The sequence below is a fragment of the Eptatretus burgeri genome, chromosome 9 (assembly GCF_056783735.1).
Source record: "Eptatretus burgeri isolate ZD-2024b chromosome 9, Ebu_testis_v1, whole genome shotgun sequence".
Classification (NCBI taxonomy): domain Eukaryota; kingdom Metazoa; phylum Chordata; class Myxini; order Myxiniformes; family Myxinidae; genus Eptatretus; species Eptatretus burgeri.
The window spans coordinates 83,967,398-83,990,819 of record NC_140969.1 but is presented as its reverse complement, the minus strand read 5'-3'; the positions used below and the strand labels follow the sequence as shown (position 1 = coordinate 83,990,819).

At 47.0% G+C, this 23,422-nt stretch overlaps 2 protein-coding genes across 8 annotated transcripts in view; one reads left to right on the top strand and one right to left on the bottom strand.

The window, feature by feature from the left end:
* LOC147020484 (protein MEMO1-like) overlaps positions 1-22,043 on the bottom strand; it is an 84,962-nt gene extending 62,919 nt beyond the window's left edge. Inside the window, exon 1 of the mRNA XM_085895866.1 lies at positions 21,376-22,043. Coding sequence (XP_085751992.1) covers positions 21,376-21,394 — 19 coding nt within the window. The 5' untranslated portion in view covers positions 21,395-22,043. The remainder of the gene's footprint in view (positions 1-21,375) is intronic.
* Positions 1-23,422, top strand: part of LOC147020483 (zinc finger protein ubi-d4-like) — a 201,848-nt gene that overhangs the window by 2,233 nt on the left and 176,193 nt on the right. For 3 of the 7 annotated variants that reach the window (XM_085895859.1, XM_085895860.1, XM_085895858.1), the window contains exon 1: positions 22,138-22,310. In XM_085895859.1, coding sequence (XP_085751985.1) covers positions 22,279-22,310 — 32 coding nt within the window. In that variant the 5' untranslated portion in view covers positions 22,138-22,278. Of the gene's footprint in view, positions 1-639; positions 713-22,137; positions 22,311-23,422 lie in introns of those variants that run through there. The other 4 variants (XM_085895864.1, XM_085895865.1, XM_085895863.1 and 1 more) reach the window with 2 other exon arrangements.

The following is a 23,422-nucleotide window of genomic DNA, read 5'->3' as shown; positions in this document are numbered from 1 at the left end:
CACTATCCCTTTTGTGAACCATATAATCGACGAAATATACGTCACTTAGCTCAGTAAGAAGATATGCTGAGATTCCAGCCTGGCTTAACTCTTTCTCATGATGACAAATTCATATATCCTTTTGCTTCCTGCAATTTGGCAATTCCTTGGTTTCGAAGCAGAAACGTGTTGTTAGTGGAGATTCAAAAAAAATTATTTACAACATCGATGCTCATGGAAAAGCAAAACACCGCTTTGGGAACTCCAGCCTCCACTGGGAAAGTGGAAGAGAGGATTCCAATGACGGCAACATGTTGACTGTGAGTGCATGAAGTCAGAAATCCAGGAATGAAGGAAGCTTTGAGTTTGAATGCCACATGCAGAAAGTTTGGCAAACAAAGCTGACTGCATGCAACACTTGAGATATGTACAGGGAGATGGTTCTGACTTAACTTTTGAAATTGAGCCTCCAACCATTGCTGAGAGAGGGTTTCCATCCAAGCTGATGGTCAGAGATCAGTCAGCCCAATCATTTAAAACTGATGCTGAACGTCTGAGCTGTAAAGCATGGAATCATCTGCTTTGTTTGGTTTACAAGTTTGTGTTTCCCTTAAATGGCATTTACTCACCACAAGTTGTTTGGTTTCACTTGTCCTTTAGTTTGGTGGTTGCGCAACTAAAGATCGAAGAGGAACTGTTGATCACGCCGGACTCATTGAGGAGATACTTAAGAGTGAGTATTGCTGTGTCTCGATTTTAATTTGGGAATGTTTTCTTGTCACATCAAAAGGTTTAAACTCTTGATATTACACGATGTGACTGTATACAGTACAAGTTCACCAATGATTGACCTGTACAAGGATATGCTGACATGTGTATATATATATATATATATATATATATATATATATATATATATATATATATACATGTGTATATATATATATATATATTTGCGGACCAGGGGTCGGGGGCGAGAAGACCACGATGGGTGAGCGACCTTGGGTTCCCACCAGACTCTCCGGAGTCGCAGGCCATCACACACGAATAACTTTGTGACGTGGCGGGTCGCTAATCAACCATGAATGCCAATAACTCGACCACGTGACTTAGGGTCCTCCTTCTGATACCGTTTACCTAAAGGTCACATGGTTTAATTATTGGGGGGCACGCCCTCGGTATGCCTTGCTCAAACCGGATCACCTTACCAAATCAGATGCAGCCAAGCGTAACTGCCAAGAATGTACCGGCGAGAAAACAGATCGTTGGGGAATAACGCCCGGCTAGACTGGAATATGACCCATGCTGCACCAATGAAGGAAAAGACAAAAAACGAGCTGGGAACATTTGTATACAAGCATTTATTTACAATGGTGAGTAAAGGTATGTGGCACAGTGATTTGGGTTTATTGGTATGTACAGCAGGGAAAGCAAGGAATTCGTGGAGTGCGGTAAAAGGCAGGCAATCTTACAAAGCAGACACAGAGCAGACGTATCCTGTTATAACTTCTGCAATCTTAACTTAAACTAGGACAGGTGCCATCACACACACACACACACACACACACACACACACACACACACACACACACACACACACACACACACACACACACACACAGAAGATTAGATATAGCCCAGAGAGAAAAAGAGAAGATGAGGATACACAGCCTCACAATACCTGGCACGGTTGACAGACTAACACAACCCAGTACGCTTAGGGAGAGGTAGGAGGAAGGAATACTGGTGGTGTCTAAAGTGTGGGAGTGAGAGGTGTGGTGTAGTGCAATGTGGTGGGTGCGGTGTTGTGCCAGAGGAAAATGGGATTGCGAATCAGTAATGATGCTCTTTTGTGCGTCCAAAGCAGACAGGATAGAGGGGTGGAAATAGAGAGAGAGGAGAGAATAGTTGTGTCTAGGTCTGTTTGTGTGGCGTGTACCTCCATGGGACGCTCCGCCTGAGCATTCCCACCTTGAGGTATGGCATGTTATCTCCGGCTTAGTCACTTTGCCAGGGCTTGTGGCAACGTGTGTTCCGCACTGGTCCTCAAGAAGAAGCACGTCCTCGCAATCGCACACCAACAGCGAATGAAGAGCCAGTGAAGGGGAGGCAATGAAGAGCCAAGAGGAGTAGAGAAGAAGGGGGCGAACGGGTTCCGTGCTTTATCTTTGAAGGGTGGCCCCGGGCGAAGGGTGGGGTGACGACCTGAAAGCGACGCATTGTGACCCAAATCCTGCTTCTCTATTGGGTCACAACAGCCCTAGCGATGCCCTGCCAGGCTACTGGCACCAGAAACTGTTTCAGTCGGCCATCTGGCTCGACATGGCCCAGAGCTCCTGACTCAACATAGGGTATGAGCTGGCACCCTGGCCCTGAACATGCTCCGATGCAGTCTGAATGCCGAATAGCAATTTACACCCGCCACCCACGGGCCCCCTTTCATGAGCCAAACTCCTGGATTGCCCTTCCCGCGACCCTCCTCGCCGCTTTTGTCTTGCCGTGTTCTGGCAACTGGACGAGGCACGTATCAATTCTGCGTGCCCACCCGGGACATCCCCTGTGAGATGCAGTCGAGCTATTAACATCGGTTGTCCGGATCCGCATCATGTAGTCCGAGGACAGTCCGCGTCATGCAGCACTCCTCTGCATAGTGGCGAATTGTAGCGATGCAGCGGTACGAGGAGGTGTGGGAATATTTTTCCCGTGTGTGGGAGGCGTTTGTGGTCGAAATGGTGAGGTTTGGTGAGCAAGGTGTGAAACTAGGTGAGATGCCGGTTGGAAATTGGCGCGCAGATTTGAATGAAATAATGGCACGCGATGCATGTGTGCAGGTTGTGTAGTGTTTAATGGAGGGAGTGTGGTGGTTCCAAGCCACGGGAGGCATCGTAGTGTGCTCATTACTCATCACATTTTGCATGGCGTGTGTGCATGCTTGCTTGTATCATGGCTAAAAGAAAAGGGTTGGATTAGAAATCAGAATAGGAGATGGAGATAGTTAATGGACCCAACAAGAAGACCCACGCAACACACTTCGTCCCATTAACCCACTCGACATGAGGGGAAGGTCTAACTGCACAAAAATGAACAAAATAACTGCCAGGGATCCCTGTATGTTGGGTGCCATTGCATGAGAGGCATGCAGCGTTGTAGAACTGCAACAATATTATACTAGCGGGGTGTGCATGTAAGCATACGAATCGTGTTTACCCATTGTCTTGGGTCACTCACCTGCATTTAATTTTTTTTTTTTCTTCATTTATTTGTATTTTCATTTACGGATGCTTTCTGACGGTTCTGTGACTTTTTCCGGTGTGTCAACTTCGATGTCTGTCGGCACACAAAATTATCGAGCTATCCCATTGTCCGGGTCACTCACCTGCATTTTTCTTTTTTCATTTATTTCTTTTTCCATTTATTTATATTTTCATTTATGGATGTTGTCCGACGATTCTGTGATGTTGTTTTTTTCCAGTATACTGGCTTCGATGTCCATCGACACGCAAAATTTCAGCTTTTTACGTCACCTGGAATGCACCGATGTTTAATATCAGTCAGTGAGTCGTACACACACAATCAACAACCAAAACACACGCACACACACACACACCTTCTGAAACCCGCATATTGAAGTGTGCTAACCGCCATGGAAAGCAAAGAGAAACCAAGGTTTTGGGCATAAATACTTCATTGGAACAAAAGGGGGAGAGGGAAAAGCAGCACAGGTTGATATAGGGTGGGATGTGCATGTTCGAGTCAAAGGTGTTGCATGCGTTCGAGCGATGTCAGAGATCACATGGGGTGGGAATGATTAATTTTAACACCTCATAAAAGTGAAGATCAGGGTTCAGAGCTTAGAAGTCAAGGGGACTGGGACTGAGAAAAAAGGGGAGAATAATAGGGAAACAGTGAAAAAAAGGGGAGGGAAAAGAAGCAACAAATTAAATGAAGAACAAAACAAAGGTAGATAAAAAGGATAAAAGAGGAAGCGCATAGAGTCGAGGAAAGTGAATATGAAAAGGAGGAGACCGAAGATGGATAAATCAAAATAAAATGAAAAGTTGTAAAAAGAGAGTCGATCTAAATGAATGAAAAGCGCTTGTTAATCCCGTGGGGGGCTTAAGTGCCGATACTGAAGATCTGTTCGTGGAGGAAAACGCCGACTACCATGGGACCGAACGAATGTCCGGGAAGATCGAGGTGTCGATCAATCGGCTTGGAAAAATCCATTCTGCCGGTTCACACATCGAACAAGTGTTGATGGAAGTGATATTCTTCTTGGACATCCTTTTACATTAGCAACCACTTGCTATCTCAGAAATGCGGTTACTTTGTGGGTAGCAGCTTTTGTACGATAAATTCACATTCCCAGGTCATTCGCATTCTCATATGAACTGCTGTCTTCGGCTACGAAGGGTGATCATATTGATGATTAATCCACAAACTTGTTTTTCAATTTAAAAGCAGGGTTTGTATTTTATTCTTCATAAAGCTTAAATAGTAGTTATACTCCTTTAGAATAAGGCGTAACCGACTAAGTGACTTTACTTAAAACATTACAATGAGGCTGTTCACCCTCATGAAGCCAGTCATATGGTCTCACTCATAACTATCTCAAAAGTTCCCCACGAGTGAATAGAACTTTTCACAATTCGTTTCAAGGTGAAAACGACATTTCCTGTATTTTGTAACTCTTTCAACATTATAATGACATGTAGATAATGAGTGGTGTCAAAGTCCGGTCCCTGAAACCATCAGACATCCTACAGTACCGTATTGAGGTTGGGTTGATGATACTGTCCAAACAAGGTTCTGAAAATTGCATTTTGGGGGGAAAATTTTCATACACCAGAAGAGGTTTGTGGGATGGTGGGACATCTCGATGATTATGGCATTTTAGATGAGGGAGAGAACAAAAGGCTGCTTTTCGAGGATTGGTCCAATGTCTGAGGGACATGTTCCTTTGATTTTCCATCACAAAGGTCATGACTCCAAAGATGTATAACAAGTCCATTTGGCCAGTCAATGCCTAAAGTCACACCGGTTGTCTTCATGGTCAAGTGTTCTGATTCAACACACGAACAGTGTAAAAAAGAAATAATGTTTCATTTCACAAATCTGTATTAATCGTAAAATCATTCCTATTCTCTCTTAACATCACATTCATTTAAGCTATCATTGGGGTGGGTAGAGAAGAACAGTGGGGCAAGTAGAGGGACATCATGAAGGTGTTCTTTATTTCCTCCACCACCGAAGGTGAAGGAGGTTGTTTTCTCCCCTTTCTGTCTGTCTGTCTGTCTGTTACTGTATTCGAAATGTAAGATTTTTCTGTCTTTTTGTCTGTTTGTCAGTCGATTTTGTCTGTCTGTCTGTCTGTCTATTTGTCACCTACAGGTCACAATTTTAAACCGATCTTCATGAAACGTCACCACCTGGTAGAGTTTGTCATGAGGAAGAAGCCTGTTGTTTTTGAGGTCAAAAGGTCAACATAGGCCAAAGGTCAACAACTTCGGTGGTATTTCTAATATTGTCAATTTTCATCCAATTGACTTGAAATTTGAAGAGAATTTATACTTCAGATCACTGAATTCAACCAGTGAATTATTTTTGAGGTCAACGTCGACCAAAAGCTGAAAATAGGCCCAAGGTCAACATCTAAAGTGGTGTTGCTAAAAGCCTCAATTTTCATCTGATTGACTTGAAATTTGAAGAGGGTTTATATTTCAGGTCATTAATTATTTTGGAGGTCCACGTAGGCCAAAAGGTCAACATCGGCCGAATTTCTAAAATTATCAATTTTCATCCGATTCACTTGAAATTTGAAGAGGGTTTATATTTCGGGTCACTAATTATTTTGGAGGTCCACATAGGTCAACATTGGCTGAATTTCTAAAATTGTCAATTTTCATCCGATTCACTTGAAATTTGAAGAGGGTTTATATTTCAGGTCACTAATTATTTTGGAGGTCCACATAGGTCAACATTGGCTGAATTTCTAAAATTGTCAATTTTCATCCGATTCACTTGAAATTTGAAAAGGAGTTGCATATTTGGTCATTGAATTCAACCACCAATTATTTTTGAGGTCAAATTTGTTATATGGATTTTGCAAATATCATGCTCTGCACAACATCTTCTTGTTTGTAACTTACGAAATCTAAAGATTTCGTAAGTATATTGATGACTTCCGTCATCTGTGTTTGTTTGTTTGTGTGTGGTTGTGTGTTTGTTTGTTAGGCACGATAACTCAAGAACAGAAGAAGCTACCAATGTCAAATTACACCACGTGATTCAGGAGGGTGATGGCTAGTGCTGATTAGATTTTGGTCAAAATCGGTCAAAGGTCAAGGTCACAGTCAGGTCAAACATTCGATTTTTGATGGTTTGGTACAGAATCATTGTAGAAACTTCTGGTTTGCGTCGCTACCTTCTCGAGAGACAGCTTTTATTAGACAAGGTCAGAGGTCAAGTTGACGATTTCAAGTACCAATCTGTGACTGCTTGTTTGTCTGTTTGTTTGTTTGTGTGCAGGATATCTCAAAAAATTGTCGATGGATCCGGATGAAATTATGTGGACAGGTTCGGTGTGTGACCAGGACGAACTGATTATATTTTGGTGAAGATCCGGATCTGGATCTGACTACTATAATTTGTGAAGTGATTCTTCACCATTGAGATATAGGGCCAAATACTATATATCGCATGATATCTCAAAACGTTATATACGGATTCGGTTGAATCTTTGTGGACATGTTGGGTGTGTGACAAGGAAGAATTGGTTCAATTTTGGTGAAGATCGGAATCTGGATCTGGATACGAGAATTATTTAATTTTTAAAGTGATCCTTCACCAATGAGAGATAGGGCCACAAACGATATAGTACTGCTTAACATATTTCAAAAATGTATTGGGCCCGATATGTTCTCGTGGATCAGGCATTACGTGGCGGAGGTATACGCTCTACCGAGTGCCCTTCTCGTTTTTAAAAGTTTTCGGTATGGGATTTGGGGGGGGGGGGGAGATGAAGAATTTTGTTAGTTGAGGAATGACTAAAATGACAAAACACCGGCAGCAGATTGACCTTCTGATGAGACCCTTTTACACTACATACCATCACCTCGCCATACCCTGACTACCGACAAGTCCTTCCAACATCCATATACTCCTCTATCCCCAATTCTTCTCGGTAGCTACGAGTATGTAATTGCAGTTTAAACCTATGTTCCATTTGTGTGCACTACCTTTCTAGAGTGAGCATTCTCTGCATTAACCATTCCTTAAGGTAAGTTGTTTTTTCTACTTAATGTACTTTTTTCCATACGGGGAGGGGTGGGGGGTGTTTGTTTAAATATGGGGGAAGTGGGGATGGGTGTAGTATAACGTTAGTAACTCATGGTAAGGAGGTAGTATAATGAATCTGGGAAGAGGAAAAAGGGAAATGAGGTTTGAAGGATTCACGAAAGGGAGGGAGTAAATGTGTATTTTAGCAAACGATGTAAAGATTTGGGCGGCAGGGGGTTAAAATTTCGCAATTTTTACCTTCCTGATACATAGATAGTGCCTATAAAGGATTAAAGTGCAATGTAGGATTTGGAAATACAAGGAAATACCTTTTCTGTCCTGCGTCATATCTACGACCTCAGGATAACTCAAGATGGTTGATGAATACACACAATGACACAATAATTTGGAGGGAGGAAATGACCTCATAAAACAAGTTGAAATCATTGGGGGTTTTTTTCCCTTTAGGTCGGGGTGGTGGTGGAGGGGGCTGTGGGGGGGGGGCAACATGAAAAGAATGAAAAGAACTGTACATCCTCTTATGTCGAGGAGCTTATCTAAATACTGTACTTGGTAAACCGATTAACTCTCCTTATTCAACAACTTTCTATGGCGAACTGTCCCACATACCATGTGGATAAAAAAAACCTTGATCTACTTTCTGTTTTTGCTCTTCATCTTCAACTTATCTCCTTTCTATCCCACACCACCATTTCAAAACATCATGTGTATTCACTCCATAAATCCCCTTTAACCCCCTTAAAACATCTATTCCTGTGTAATATTCTCCTATATCAGGTAAACAGTCGTGTCGTCGTCCAACACCTGCCAGCCCTGGAACAACTCTGTTTGTTTTAACTGGGACACGATTTAATAGTGCAGTTAAATCCTTTAAATATGATGAAGTTTTATCATGCCGAATCACACTTTGACACAATGTTTGCGCTTCCTCCTTTACTTTAAATACTCTTAACTCCTTCTCTAATCACACTTTGCCAACTGTGGATTTATCTCACATTGAATTCAACTATATGTCTGGTGTTAGCTTAATGGTTTTGGTGGTGGGCTTGGGATCCTAGGATCCTGAGTTCAAATCCCATTCGGCTGTTGAATTAATTCCAGGTGGGGTTGACTCTGCCTGTCATCCTTCTGAACTCGGCATAATGAGTGCCAGCTTGCTGGTATCCTGTGTCGGAGTGGCGTTCCGGCAGATGGGACATCAGTTAATATTAAACATCCATCCGAGGGGATTGCACACACACATGATGAATCACCCTACCTGTGAGACACCAGGATGACAGTTCATAGTTGTGCCAGCATTGGAACCCAGGTGAGACAAGATCACAGGTGAGTCAATGAGTGCACACATCTCTTTGGCCATCCCGCTAGCCGTTTACTCAGTTCACGTCTCGGATTGTTATTAATCTGAATTATTGTCACTCTCCATGTGTTTTTCACTGATGTTTCAGTTTTACGACTTATTTCAGTAATAATTAGTTGTAAATTGCCACCAATGATGTCATCCCCATTGTGTGTGAAATACTTTAGGGTGGTGTTTTTTGTTGACCATCGAAAGATTATCTGGGAGAACTTCAGAACCATTTTATTTACATACCTTGTACAAAGAAGTGGATGCAGTTTCTGAAAAACAAGGTCGCCTTGCCCTCTTTGAGCATCTGAGCCCAGACGAATAATTGTAAATTGCTGGAAGTTCATTTTATCTATCGAAAATTCCAGCAGTGTGTGTGTGTGTGTGTGTGTGTGTGTGTGTGTGTGTGTGTGTGTGTGTGTGTGTGTGTGTGTGTGTGTGTGTGTGTGTGTGTGTGTGTGTGTGTGTGTGTGTGTGTGTGTGTGTGTGTGTGACCGCTGTTTCTCGACAACCACTGGTCCGATCTCATTGAAACTTGCCAGGTATATTGCTGGGGACCTGAGGATGTGCATTTTCAAGGTTTGATATTAATTGGACAAGTGGTTCCCAAGTTATGGCCATTTATTTACCAACCAATGACAAGACACGTTTCTGCGTAGGCTGGGGCGCGGCCGGCCGATGATGACATCACAGGCCGTGCCGGTTACATGGCAGCGAATGTCATGGCAAGCAAAGACAGGGAGGTAAACTTGATTTTAATTTGGATTTTAATAATTCCAGCAGTGTGTGTGTGTGTGTGTGTGTGTGTGTGTGTGTGTGTGTGTGTGTGTGTGTGTGTGTGTGTGTGTGTGTGTGTGTGTGTGTGTGTGTGTGTGTGTGTGTGACCGCTGTTTCTCGACAACCACTGGTCCGATCTCATTGAAACTTGCCAGCTATATTGCTGGGGACCTGAGGATGTGCCTTTTCAAGGTTTGATATTAACCGGACAAGTGCTTCCCAAGTTATGGCTATTTATTTACCAACCAATGACATGACACTTTGCTGTGTAGGCCGGGGCGCGGCTGGCCGACAATGACGTCACAGGCCATGCCAGTTACATGGCAGCGAATGTCATGGCAAGCAAAGACAGGTAGGTAAACTTGATGTTCATTTGGATTTTAATAATTCCAGCAATATATATATATGTGTGTGTGTGTGTGTGTGTGTGTGTGTGTGTGTGTGTGTGTGTGTGTGTGTGTGTGTGTGTGTGTGTGTGTGTGTGTGTGTGTGTGACTGCTGTTTCTCGATAACCACTGGTCCAATCTAATTGAAACTTGCCAGGTATATTGCTGGGGACCTGAGGATGTGCCTTTTCAAGGTTTGATATTAATCGGACAAGTGCTTCCCAAGTTATGGCCATTTATTTACCAACCAATGACATGACACGTTGCTGCGTATGCGTGGCTGCATAGGCCGGTGCGCGGCCGGCCGACGATGATGTCACGGGCCGTGCCGGTTATGTGGCAGCGAATGTCATGGCAAGCAAAGACAGGGAGGTAAACTTGATTTTAATTTGGATTTTAATTAACTCTGTGTGTGGAAGTGTGGTTGGCACGAGAACGCAAGAGCGAAGGAACGACCTGTGTGGTTGTTGTTTCTGGAACGAGGTTTGAAAGTTTTTTTTATTTTTTTTATTTTTTTATTTATTTATTTATTTTTTTGCACGTACGGCCACGCACGTACGGGCACGTAAGAGCGAAGGAACGGCCTGTGTGGTTGTTGTTTCTGGCACGCGGTTTGAACGTTTTTATTTTATTTATTTATTTTTGCACTATGGCCACGCACGTACGGGTACGTAAGAGCGAAGGAACGGCCTGTGTAGTTGTTTCTGGCACGTGCTTTGAAAGTTTTTTTTGTTTGTTTGCACGTACGGTCACGCACATACGGGCATGCACTAGTTTTAACTAAAGACGTTAACGACTTTTTCATCAGCTGAATCAAAACATGCATCGATTGCTCTTTGACCTTAGCTTTCCATCCAAGATGTTTCCCTTCACTTTCAGGGTTCTTCGAATGCTCGATCTTTACACACCGACAAAGTTGATGTAAAAGGAAAAGCAACATCAAAACATGTCCCTTCCAGCATGTTATTCCAAGATTATTACAGCATTTGACTGGCAGGATGGCCTGCACTTACATACACTTGCCTCGAAACCACCCAGTTTGGATTTTGAATCCCGACCCAGATATAAACTGTCGTCCTGGTGTTCCACAGGTAAAGTGATAAATCAATGCGTGTGCCATCCCTCGGATGGATGGTAAACTGGGCGTCTCAACTGCGAGCATTAGTTGGTGGACGTTAACGACCCCACGGTGTCCTTCACCAAGAGTAGGCGAGCTATCGCCGGCACCCTGACAAAATTCCAAATTCCTGCCCTGACGACTGCTTGGAAGGAAATGGCAAACCACCCAGTATAACCCTTGCTCAGGAAGCTGCTCCGGCGGTTCCGACATTCTGTGAAGAGTGTGGTATACGAGAGAGAGAGAGAGAGAGAGAGAGAGAGAGAGAGAGAGAGAGAGAGAGAGAGAGAGAGAGAGAGAGAGAGAGAGAGAGAGAGAGAGAGAGAGAGAGAGAGAGAGAGATATATAGATAATATATATGCTAGTAGGGGTGCCCTGTGTTGCCGGGCAATGCCGGATCCTTCCTCCCACACCTTTCCCACCCCACCCCTTCCCTCCAGACTCCCATCCCACCCCTTCCCATCCCCTCCCTCTGGATTCCCACCCCCCTCCAATCCCCTGCCTCCCCTGATTAGTGGAGGTTGGCTTTGGGGCTTCCTCCACTCTGGGGACGTGTACAGTGTAAAAATGCAAGTTATCTCCACCGCTGACTTGTAATACCCTCTGCCACCACCACCGGGTGGTGATGCACAATACACATTTACATCGATATTTTTTTGTCAACATTCCCTCCTGAACCCCGTGACTACAGATGAAACCAAGTCGTCCATGTTCACTATGAGGTCAAACTTGGCCCATGTGCCAAGGTTGGGGGCAATTGGCCCAGTAGTTTTGGTGTGATTCGTGTTACATCCAGACAGACAGACAGACAGACGGAAAATGACATTTATTTATTAGATGACAGCATTGACAAACATCACACACCCACATTTATTCAGAGGTGGCCTCACTCATAGAGTAACAGAGAACTACCCTACTAAAGCAAAACCGAGGAGAATTTGGCCAATCACCGTTCATCTGGGGTGATGTCCCATATAGACCAATGAAACAACCCAACGACATAGTGACTTACCAACCAACGACCCTTCATCAGTAGTGAACGGTTGTATGTAAATGTCGGTGTGTGTCCATCCGTCAGTCCGTCCATCTCCTCCATAACTCCAAAACCATGAAACTGAGCGGCCCCAAACTACGCATGCATACTAAGGGAACTCCAAGGTGGTGCGTGAATGAAAATTGGGTGTTTGGGTTAATTTAAACACCCCTTTTGAGAATAATTCAGGGGGTGCTCATCATATGCCTGGTGTTTGCTTAATGGTTAGGATGGTGGGCTTTGGATCCAAGGGTCCTGAGTTCAGATCCCACTCAGCTGTTGAATTAATACCAGGTGGGGTTAACTCGGCCTGTCATCCTTCTGAACTCGGCAAAATGAGTGCCAGCTTACTGGTATCCTGTGTCTGAGTGGCGACCCGTCCAGGATTGTGCCCAATAGCCAAGGAGACTGCTTAGGCAGCACCAACGCTCTGCACAGAGTATGGTCTGAATCTCCTCCTCCTCCTCCTCCTCCTCATCTTGAAAAAACAAAATATGCCTTACCAAGATGGCGGCGCACCATCTTGGACAGCCCTCTGTCAACTCGTAAGTCTTAAGCCGCCTTTGTTTTTATTGGCCTGCTCAACAATGCCTTGGCTTGGAGCATACCGCAACGATTTCTTAATGATAAAGTTTCGCCCCCACCCACTTTCCTCACTTATATCATTGACTGCCTGATCATCATACCTATGAATTGCTGGATACATTGCAATGATTATAAATGGCCAGAGACGCCAGTGTTTGTGGCTTTATTTAATTTCCGCACATGCCATAACCTCTTGAATCTCTTAAAATCAGCCAAATTTCAAAATTTAACCAACAGAATTGAACTTATCAGCAGTTCTGACTGCTGAAAAAAAAGTGTTCATTTGTCCAATTCGGACATACAGTAGTTTCACATTTCGGGCATCTCCGGGCGGAGTTTCACATGACGGATCAGCAATCACTAATCGCTTGGCAAGCCAGCCATTCCTAAACCTTTTTTGTTGGAGTGCTTCCTTGAGTGCTCTAAAATATCTGCACAGTCACTGAATACTGTGCATCGATAAACTTGAATAAAGTGCAAGGGCGACTCGCCTGCGTTGGCCCTGCATTGTTATGGGGTGCGTAGGGTGTTGGCTGGCTCGCTGACAACGTGTAATTTTATTTTACACCATATTTCCCCTTTTTGTACATTCTCCTTTCATTACTGGACTCGTCACTTCAGCAAAAATCAATCCATATAAAAAAATTTAACGTTTCGTTTTTAAAAGTTTCTTCAACCATTTCATAGGAGTGCTTGTTTAAGCCACTTGGCAAGCACTTTTCAAGCTTCAATGGCATGTGCTTGCTTGGAGTGCTCTTCAAACTTCGATCTCTAAAAGCTTCCATGACGATACCGCGGCGCGGTTGTTGGTGTGGACATCTTCAGCATTTAGAAAGCAAAATAAATTGGATGATTACAATGAGTAAGATATGTTTTGAGTTACAAAGCAATGAATCGCCAGATCACGGCAGAATAGCCAAGAGATATGCACGCTCACTCTAAGCTGTGTCACCTGGGTTTGAATCCCAACCCAGCTATAAACTGTAATCATGGTGTTTTACAGGCAGGGTGATTCATCAATGTGTGTACCGTGTCTCAGATGGACATGAAACTGGGCGTCACATTTGCTGGAATCCTTCCCCCACTCCTCACCCCCTCCCTTCTCCCTCTCCTCTCTCACTCTCTCACCCGTTTGCCTCTCCCACCCCTCCCTCTCTCCCCTCCTACTCCATACCTCTCCCTATCTCCGACCTCTCTCCCTTCCTCCTCCCCCTCTTCAAAAATATATTGTTGCGGACCCGGGGTCTGGGGCAAAGATCACAAGGGGTGTACTACCTCGGGTTCCCACCAGACTCTCTGGAATCACAGGCCGTTGCACACGAATAACTTTGTGATGCGGCGGGTCGCTAATCCACCGTGAACGCCAATAACTCAACCATGTGACTTATGGTCCTCCATCTAATACAAACGGTTATCTAATGGTCACGTGATCTAATTACCGGGGGACATGCCCTCGGTACGCCTCGTTCAAACCGGATCATCTTACCAGATCAGATGCAGCCGAGCGTAACTGCCTGAGGACGTAACGGCTAAAAAACAGATCGTTGGGGGATAAAGTCCCAGCTAAGCCTGGATACTGACCATGCTGGACCATTGAAGGAAAAGACAAAAACGAGCTGGAACATTTCTACACAATCATTTATTTACAATCAGCGAGGAAAGGTATGTGGCACACTGAATGGGGTTTATTATTATGTACAGCAGGGATAGCAAGGAATTCGTGGAGTGTGGCAAAATACAAGCAGACACAAAGCAGGATTATCCTGACTATCTCGACAATCTTACATAATCTAAGACAGGCACCATCACACACACATACACACACACACACACACACACACACACACACACACACACACACACACACACACACACACACACACACACACACACACACACACACACACACACACACACACACACACACACACACACACAGAGAGGTGAGGATGAGTGAGAGAGGTGAGGATGAGCGACCTCTAAATAGCTGGCGCGGTCGGCTGACCAACACAGCCCAGGACACTTAGGGAGGGTCGTTGGAAAGATACTGGTGTCGACGGTGTGGGATTGGGGAGGTGCAGTGTATGTGATGTGAGGTGTGGGGTGTTGTGCCAGAGGAAAATGGGTTTGTGAGTCAGTAACGTTCTCCTTTGTGTGTCCACAGTAGACAGGATAGAGGGGTGTATAGAGAGAGAGGAGAATAGATGCGTGCGAAGGAAGATCTATAACCTAGCCGTGTAAGGGTCTGTATGTGCAGCATGTGCCTCCGTGGGACACTCTTCCTGAGCATACCCACCTCGTGATATGGCGCATTATCTCCTGCCTATTGATTTGCCGGGGCTCGTGGCAATGTGCGCTATACAGTAGTCCACCGTCCGTGGCTGGCTGTGAGTCGATCTGGCTGGGCGGGAGTGGCGGGACGACTACAGCATGGCAGGGAGTCTCGAAGGATGACAGTCACCTGGGATCTGGTTCTCGAAGAAGAAAGAGCGCGTTCTGGCAATCGCACACCAATAGTATTCGGAAGAAGAGCGAGACAGCTCTTAACGGCTCCGCGCTATTCCTTTTATAAACCCCAGGTGAAGGGTGAGGTGATGACCGGAAAGTGATGCGCTGTGGTCTTAACCCTGCTCCAATCTTGGGCCACAGCGACTCGAGCGACGCCCTGCCAGGCTCCGGGACTGGAACCCGTCGCAGTTGCCAACCAGCTTTGGCACGGCTCGGAGCTCCTGACTTAACATAGGGCATGCTCCCTGAGCCGGCACCCCGGCCATGAACGTGCTCCGAGCGCAGTCTGAATGTCGAATGGCAGTGGACTTTCTCTGCCACCCACGAGCTCCTTCACGGGCCAAAATGCACACCCGGGACCCAAACCAAACTCCCGGATTGCCCTTCTCACGACCCCCTCCTCATTTCCCCCGGTCTTATCGTGGTGTGATGACTTGATGAGGGCTGTATCAATTCCGGATGCTCACCCGGGACGTCCCTGGTGAGATGCGGTCGAGCTATTAACGTCTGTTGCGTGTTCGAGCATCGCGCGGCGCCGAGGACAATCCGACGCCGCACGGTGCTCCTCAAAATAGTGTAACGAATTGCAGCAATACAGAGGTACGAGGGGGTGCAGGAATATTTTTCCCATGTGCGGGAGGCTTTTGTGGTCAAAGTGGTGAGGTTTGGTGAGTGAGGTGCGAAGTAAGGTGAAGTGCCAGTTGGGAATTGGCACGCAGCTTTGAACAAAATAAAGGCGCGCGATTCCCGTGCGCAGGTTGTGTAGTGTGCAACGAAGATGTAGTGGATCCGAGCCACAGGAGGCATCGCAGTGTGCTTATTATCAATTGCCTATTGAATGGCGTGTGTGTTTGCATACTTGTTACGCACGATGGCTAAAAGGAAAGGGTTAGAGTAGGGATTAGATTATGTGTCAGAGATAGTTACTATACCTAACTACAAGACCCACACAACGCACTTCATCCCGTTAACACACGAGACATGAGGGGAAGACTAACTACATGAAGACTCATGAAATAACTGCTTGGGGATAACTGCATGTTGGGTGCCATTGCTTTCGAGGCATGCGGTTTTGCAGAACCGCAACAATATTAATTTATTTATTGTTACGTATCTGATCAAAAGGGTAAATGCGCAAAGAAAGTTTAGAATATTTATTTCATCATGGATGTTGGCATAAATGTGATGTGGTTACTGTAATTAAAGAGATAGTGTCGAGTCGTGTTTAGAGAGCTGTTTTTCCCACAAATATGTCTGTTTCTAAGCCTTAATTTCCCCCATCCTATGTTCTCGGACTTAACACGATGTTGCTGTCCATATATGGTGTTTTGCTTGCGGCAATTAGCCAGTCGGTGTGGCCCCTGGCATTGTCGCTGGGGAAAGCAGAAGGGTGCCGGACATGCCTGGTGGTACTGTTACGAATTTGAAAGCCTCCTGCACACAGACAGTCAGCAGTCCCCGCAGTTCAGTTATTTCGATAAGTATGTGTTTATAGTCAGGGTCCCGTCCTTCTGTCTAATGGGTTAATTTCATGTGTGTGCTGCGGGTTTCTTTTATAGTCAGGTTTTTTTTTTACATCGCTAACAAGTCTCCTTCGTTCTTCGCTCACCTCAGAGCTCCGACTCCACACATGAAAGGAGGGGGTTCCCCCTTGTCCAATCAGGAAGCTCATCACCTTAGGGCCGACTCCGCCTTAGCCAGATGGAGTGTTTGGCCCGACCAATGAGGGGAGGTCACTGATCGCCTGACAACCCCTCGTCCAATCAGGAGGCGAGTGGTTGTCAGGACCAGAGAGTGTGAGTCATCGTCGCCATTTTTGCTCTTGGAAGAGGCGAGTACAGGAGTGATCATAGCGATTGCTTTTCATCTGCGATCGTGGTTCAAGCGGTCTTGGTCTTGGTGGTTGCTGAGTCTGGAGTCTCGGCTGCTCGACATCCAAGCCCCTACAGACCACTGGTCCCACACGTGCAGTCCCGGGCCTAACCGCATGAGGCAGCCAGGTTCTGACAAGACCCTGGTCCCCAGCTCGCCTTTCCCTCCTGGGCTGAGGGACTGAATAAAGACCCGACGGACTCCATTTCGTGTGTGTGTGTGTGTGTGTGTGTGTGTGTGTGTGTGTGTGTGTGTGTGTGTGTGTGTGTGTGTGTGTGTGTGTGTGTGTGTGTGTGTGTGTGTGTGTGTGTGTGTGTTAGGTAGAATTGTTTAAGTGTTTTCTTTTCATTATATATTACATTTTATTCGGTTGCAACTCTGCTCTGTGTATCCCTTCCCGATTATTGTCCCCATTACAAATAAACCCCGCAATTATTAAATGTTCCAGTTAGTTGCCCGTGTTTTCTTCCATTAACCCAGCACGGTGCAGTTTTGAGAAATAGTGAGGTCGTCGGTGCCGTAAGTTGTCATTGGGTCCGACGGACTTTGGTAATTCCGCTCGGTTACACCGGACCGAGGTTGCTGGAGCGATCCGGTTTGACAGAGTCCGTTGAGGGTGTGATTTCCCCGATAATTTGACGACGTGGGCACTTCGGTATATTCAAATTTTGCTTTTAACCCTACCCCACGCCGTCAGAGAATTGGCGAGCACGGTCCTTAAGTGATCCGTGACCTTTCGGAGTTGTCCGAGAGTCACGACCTAAATTCCGGGTGTTCGGTGGGAGACGGCTCTACTGCTCAACCTGGCGGCCGTTCCTCGCCACCCACCCCCGGCCCACAACAGTACAACGTGATGGCATGCCTGGGATCTGCCCAATCAGCTCATCTGCGCTATAAGCTCAGCGGGCCGGGTGGTGGGGAGGGGTGCAGTAAATAAAGAGCACAGGGCAGTTTTTGGACGAGAGGCTTTTGGGTGACTTCTTCTCAAGAGAGCTTCTGGAGTGTTTCTGAGCTCTTGATTATGATGGTGTCCTACCCTTGGTATTGTAACAAACTCCTTGATTGTCCACGCAGTGCTCTGGTGTGTCTCTCACCCTCCCTGGCTGGCACGGAATGCTTGCAGCAAAATATCCGCAGTGAAAGGCAAACCACCGGACCACTGTAAAGATCCCTCACCACGTGGTTAGCATTGCCACATGAGCAGGTTCCATTCTCCTTTTCTCTCTCTCTCTCTGTCTTGTCCTCTCTTTCTCTCTATCCATCTCATCACCACGTACGAATGAGTAAGGCGTTATTAATTAACCTGCTAAGTAGGTTTGTTCAGCGATTGTAATTGAAAAGTGAGTCACCTTTGACGGTTTGCTCGGCCACTTCTGACCAGTTGTTTTCCCACGGTCGTGTGTCTTGGACTCCGATTCACGCGCAATTAATGGGTGGATGCAGAGACTTCTCGTCCCTTCCCTGTCCGACGGCATGTCTGTTGTTGAAGACCCGTGCCAATGATAATGTATTTGAATCCCAGCTGCAAACTGTCATCCTGGTGTTTCATATCTCGAGTGAGGTGTCAATGTGAGTGCAGTCCTTTGGTTGAACATTAAGCTGAGAGTCCTGTCTGCCGGAATTAGATGGTGGATATTGAAGATCCCATGGTGTATTCTGCAAAGACTGGAGGAGTTATCTTCAGCACCCTGAACAAATAATTAATTCCTGCACACACAGTCAGTATCCTGTGTCGGAGTAGCAACGCGTCCAGGATTGTAACTCGAGCCAAGAAACTGTTGCGGTAGAACTGATGCTCTGTTTAGCGCATGGCACATGAGACGATGTGTATATTACACACAAACAAGACCCCACCGCTACCACTCAATAAATGCACACACACACACACACACACACACACACACACACACACACACACACACACACACACACACACACACACGGAACTTTGATGCATGAGAAAGTCATCATGCCTATGCTGCACAAACCCCAATAGCTGTCACCCATCCACCCACAAGTTTACCTGCAAGTCCTGCCAATATTCCCATACCTCTCTATGCCCATTGCATCCAGGTACCTTCTTCTTCTTCTTCTTCTTTCGGCTGCTCCCATGAGGGGTCGCCACAGCGGATCATCCGTATGATGATCTCGGAAGGATGACAGGCTGAGTCAACCCCCTGGTGTATTAATTCAGTGGCCCAACGGGCCTTGAACTCAGGACCACTCAGGACCTTTTGGATCCCAAGCCGCTGCCCTAACCACTGCGCCAATACCAGGCTTCATTGCATCCAGGTACCCACCTATATCTCATTCCCATTTAAACCTACCAATCCCATCCACTGCCACTACCTTTCTGGGGAGACCATCCATACGTTAACCGCTCTCCGACTGAAAGACCCGTCCCCTTAATATGAAACTCTCCGAACTCTCATCTTCTTTACCTTCAAGCTTCGGCTCCTGATCCGAACATTGTCCACTCTGCTGAAAAAAAAACTCCACTTCACCACCTATCTTGTCCACAGCCTTCATCGTTGTAAACATCTCCATTTTACCTCCCTCAAAATCATCTCCTTCCTAATGTATAAAACTGTTTCCTTCAACCGTTCGTCATCGCTTGCTCAAGCTAGAACTAGAGTAATCTGTGCCCTCTCTCTGGTATCTGTGTCCTTCCTCAAATGTGGTGACCAAAGCTGAACACAATATTGTTGAATGAGGTGTCAAAGTCCTACAGTGTTAACAATAACCTCCTTTAATATATGATTTCTCCCTCTACGAATACAACCGAAACCCCTGATTACCTTGACATATAACTCGAGCTGGCACTCTTGGCTGCTTACCCCCTGTATCGACATTACCACCCCCAGGTGCTTCTCCTGTACCTGTATGACACGCTCCAAGACTGCCCCTTGTCTGTATCTACATTACCACCCCCAGGTGCTTCTCCTGTACCTGTATGACATGCTCCAAGACTGCCCCTTGTCTGTATCTACATTACCACCCCCAGGTACTTTTCCTGTACCTGTATGACACGCTCCAAGACTGCCCCTTGTCTGTATCTACATTACCACCCCCAGGTGCTTCTCCTGTACCTGTATAACACGCTCCAAGACTGCCCCTTGTCTGTATCTACATTACCACCCCCAGGTGCTTCTCCTGTACCTGTATGACACGCTCCAAGACTGCCCCTTGTCTGTATCTACATTACCACCCCCAGGTGCTTCTCCTGTACCTGTATGACACGCTCCAAGACTGCCCCTTGTCTGTATCTACATTACCACCCCCAGGTGCTTCTCCTGTACCTGTATGACACGCTCCAAGACTGCCCCTTGTCTGTATCTACATTACCACCCCCAGGTGCTTCTCCTGTACCTGTATGACACGCTCCAAGACTGCCCCTTGTCTGTATCTACATTACCACCCCCAGGTGCTTCTCCTGTACCTGTATGACACGCTCCAAGACTGCCCCTTGTCTGTATCTACATTACCACCCCCAGGTGCTTCTCCTGTACCTGTATGACACGCTCCAAGACTGCCCCTTGTCTGTATCTACATTACCACCCCCAGGTGCTTCTCCTGTACCTGTATGACACGCTCCAAGACTGCCCCTTGTCTGTATCTACATTACCACCCCCAGGTGCTTCTCCTGTACCTGTATGACACGCTCCAAGACTGCCCCTTGTCTGTATCTACATTACCACCCCCAGGTGCTTCTCCTGTACCTGTATGACACGCTCCAAGACTGCCCCTTGTCTGTATCTACATTACCACCCCCAGGTGCTTCTCCTGTACCTGTATGACACGCTCCAAGACTGCCCCTTGTCTGTATCTACATTACCACCCCCAGGTGCTTCTCCTGTACCTGTATGACACGCTCCAACACTGCCCCTTGTCTGTATCTATATTACCACCCTCAGGTGCTTCTCCTGTACCTGTATGATACGCTCCAACACTGCCCCTTGTCTGTATCTACATTACCACCCTCAGGTGCTTCTCCTGTACCTGTATGACACGCTCCAAGACTGCCCCTTGTCTCTATCTACATTACCACCCCCAGGTGCTTCTCCTGTACCTGTATGACACGCTCCAACACTGCCCCTTGTCTCTATCTACATTACCACCCCCAGGTGCTTCTCCTGTACCTGTATGACACGCTCCAAGACTGCCCCTTGTCTCTATCTACATTACCACCCCCAGGTGCTTCTCCTGTACCTGTATGACACGCTCCAACACTGCCCCTTGTCTGTATCTACATTACCACCCCAGGTGCTTCTCCTGTACCTGTATGACACGCTCCAAGACTGCCCCTTGTATTATATAAATGGAATCCCTTTGTTCATTGTTATTACCAATCCCCAGAACCATGTTGTTGAAACCTTCTCCGATTAATGTCATGACTGTATTTATGTCACACTTATTACCTTCATGTCGCTTCCATCATATGAACATGCAACGCTCACCAGGTGAGCCTCACCTTCACCTGCCTCTTCCATGTCCTCTTGCCATCAACGATCTCACCAATCCGAACCATGAACCTCGCACTTCCATCTTGTCCCTACATTGTTCTTTCCTGCAATGTTCAAGGCTCATAGAAGAGCTTGAGGAGCAGCACAAGGAATTCGTGTTATTATATTCAAAGGAGACTCATGTCAAACCGCCACACTGTATGGGATTAGGTTCTGAGATCCCAGCATCACGAACTAAGTTCTCAGATGGAAACACTTTTCTCTTTCCCCAAACATACATTTTAATACTGAGGTACAAATAATCCGAGTCTTCCACCCCTCACCTTTCACAGACCCATTTCCCATCCCTCACCCATTCCCAGCCCTTTGCTCGCCCCGCCCCGTCCTGCAAACTCCGCCCCTCTTTCCCTCAAAGACTCCGCCCACTCTCCTCCCACTTTATTATCTCCGCCTATTTTTACCTTTCGAGACTCCGCCCACTATCCCTCCCACTTTATTATCTCCTATTTTTACCCTTCGAGACTCCGCCCACTATCCCTCCCACTTTATTATCTCCGCCTATTTTTACCCTTCGAGACTCCGCCCACTCTCCTCCCACTTTATCTCCGCCTATTTTTACCCTTCGAGACTCCGCCCACTCTCCTCCCACTTTATTATCCCCGCCTATTTTTTATCCATTCCCAACCCCGAACACTCTTTAAATTCCACCTTCTGCCGCTGCTTGGTTCTGTCCGCGCTGAACCGCCGACCCTCCCCTCCCTCCCTCCCAGTCCCTCCACTCCTCCCCTCCCTCCCTCCCAGTCCCTCCACTCCTCCCTCGAGTCGACCGACTCTCCTCCCTCCATCCCTCCCCGCACGGCGCTCGTATCGCGGGACCTTTTCGTGCAGGATCGCGTGCCTCCGCACGAACCATGGCTACCGTCGTACAGAGCACGCTCAAATCGTACGTACCAGTCGCGCGTGTCACGCTCCCTCTCCCCACGTCGGTGTTCGCCCCTGCTCGTCCCGTCCGGCTTCGCCGCGGAGCCGATCCTGGGCTTCGTCTGGAGTAATGGAGGCGTCAAGTCTCAAGTGTATGAATGAGAACGCACGGCCATGTGTGACGTTTACACGGAGAACGGTGTACGAAGCTTGAACGTGCATGTCCGCCCGGGACAAAGTGCTGCAAGCTGTTTTAATGATGTCACGAAATTGTCTTACACCGCACGTACCTGTCGGATGTTTGGGGAGGGGTGGGGGGCACGCGTACCTGTCTGGGGTTTGTGCAAGTACACCTGCCGGGTGTTGGAGGGGTGGGGGGCACACGTACCTGTCTGGGGTTGGTGCAAGCACACCTGCCAGGTGTTGGAGGGGTGGGGGCACGCGTACCTGTCTGGGGTTGGTGCAAGCACACCTACGGGGTGTTGGAGGGGTGGGGGCACGCGTACCTATTCTGGGGTTGGTGCAAGCACACCTACGGGGTGTTGGAGGGGTGGGGGCACGCGTACCTGTCTGGGGTTGGTGCAAGCACACCTACGGGCTGTTGGAGGGGTGGGGGCACGCGTACCTGTCTGGGGTTGGTGCAAGCACACCTACGGGGTGTTGGAGGGGTGGGGGCACGCGTACCTGTCTGGGGTTGGTGCAAGCACACCTGCCGGGTGTTGGAAGGGGGAGGGGGGCATGCGTATCTGTCTGGAGTTGGTGTAAGCACACCTGCCGGGTGTTGGAGGGGGGGCACTCGTACCTGTCTGGGGTTGGTGCAAGCACACCTGCCGGGTGTTGGAGGGGGGGGTGCACACGTACCTGTCTGGGGTTGGCGCAAGCACACCTGTCGGGTGTTGGAAGGGGGAATGCATACCTGCTGAGCTTCTGGGGGCATTTGTACCTGCTTGAGTTGGAGAGAGGGCGAACCTGCCGTGTTTAGGGGAGTGGTAGTTCGTACCTGCTTTGTGGGCACCTGTGCACCACCTTGTATGGATAGATCCCTCTAGATGAGCTGTTACCATTGCAAGCAATTGTGTTGTACAATCACGTCTATTGCTTTAACTAACCAGGTGCAACAATGCTGTGGTTGAA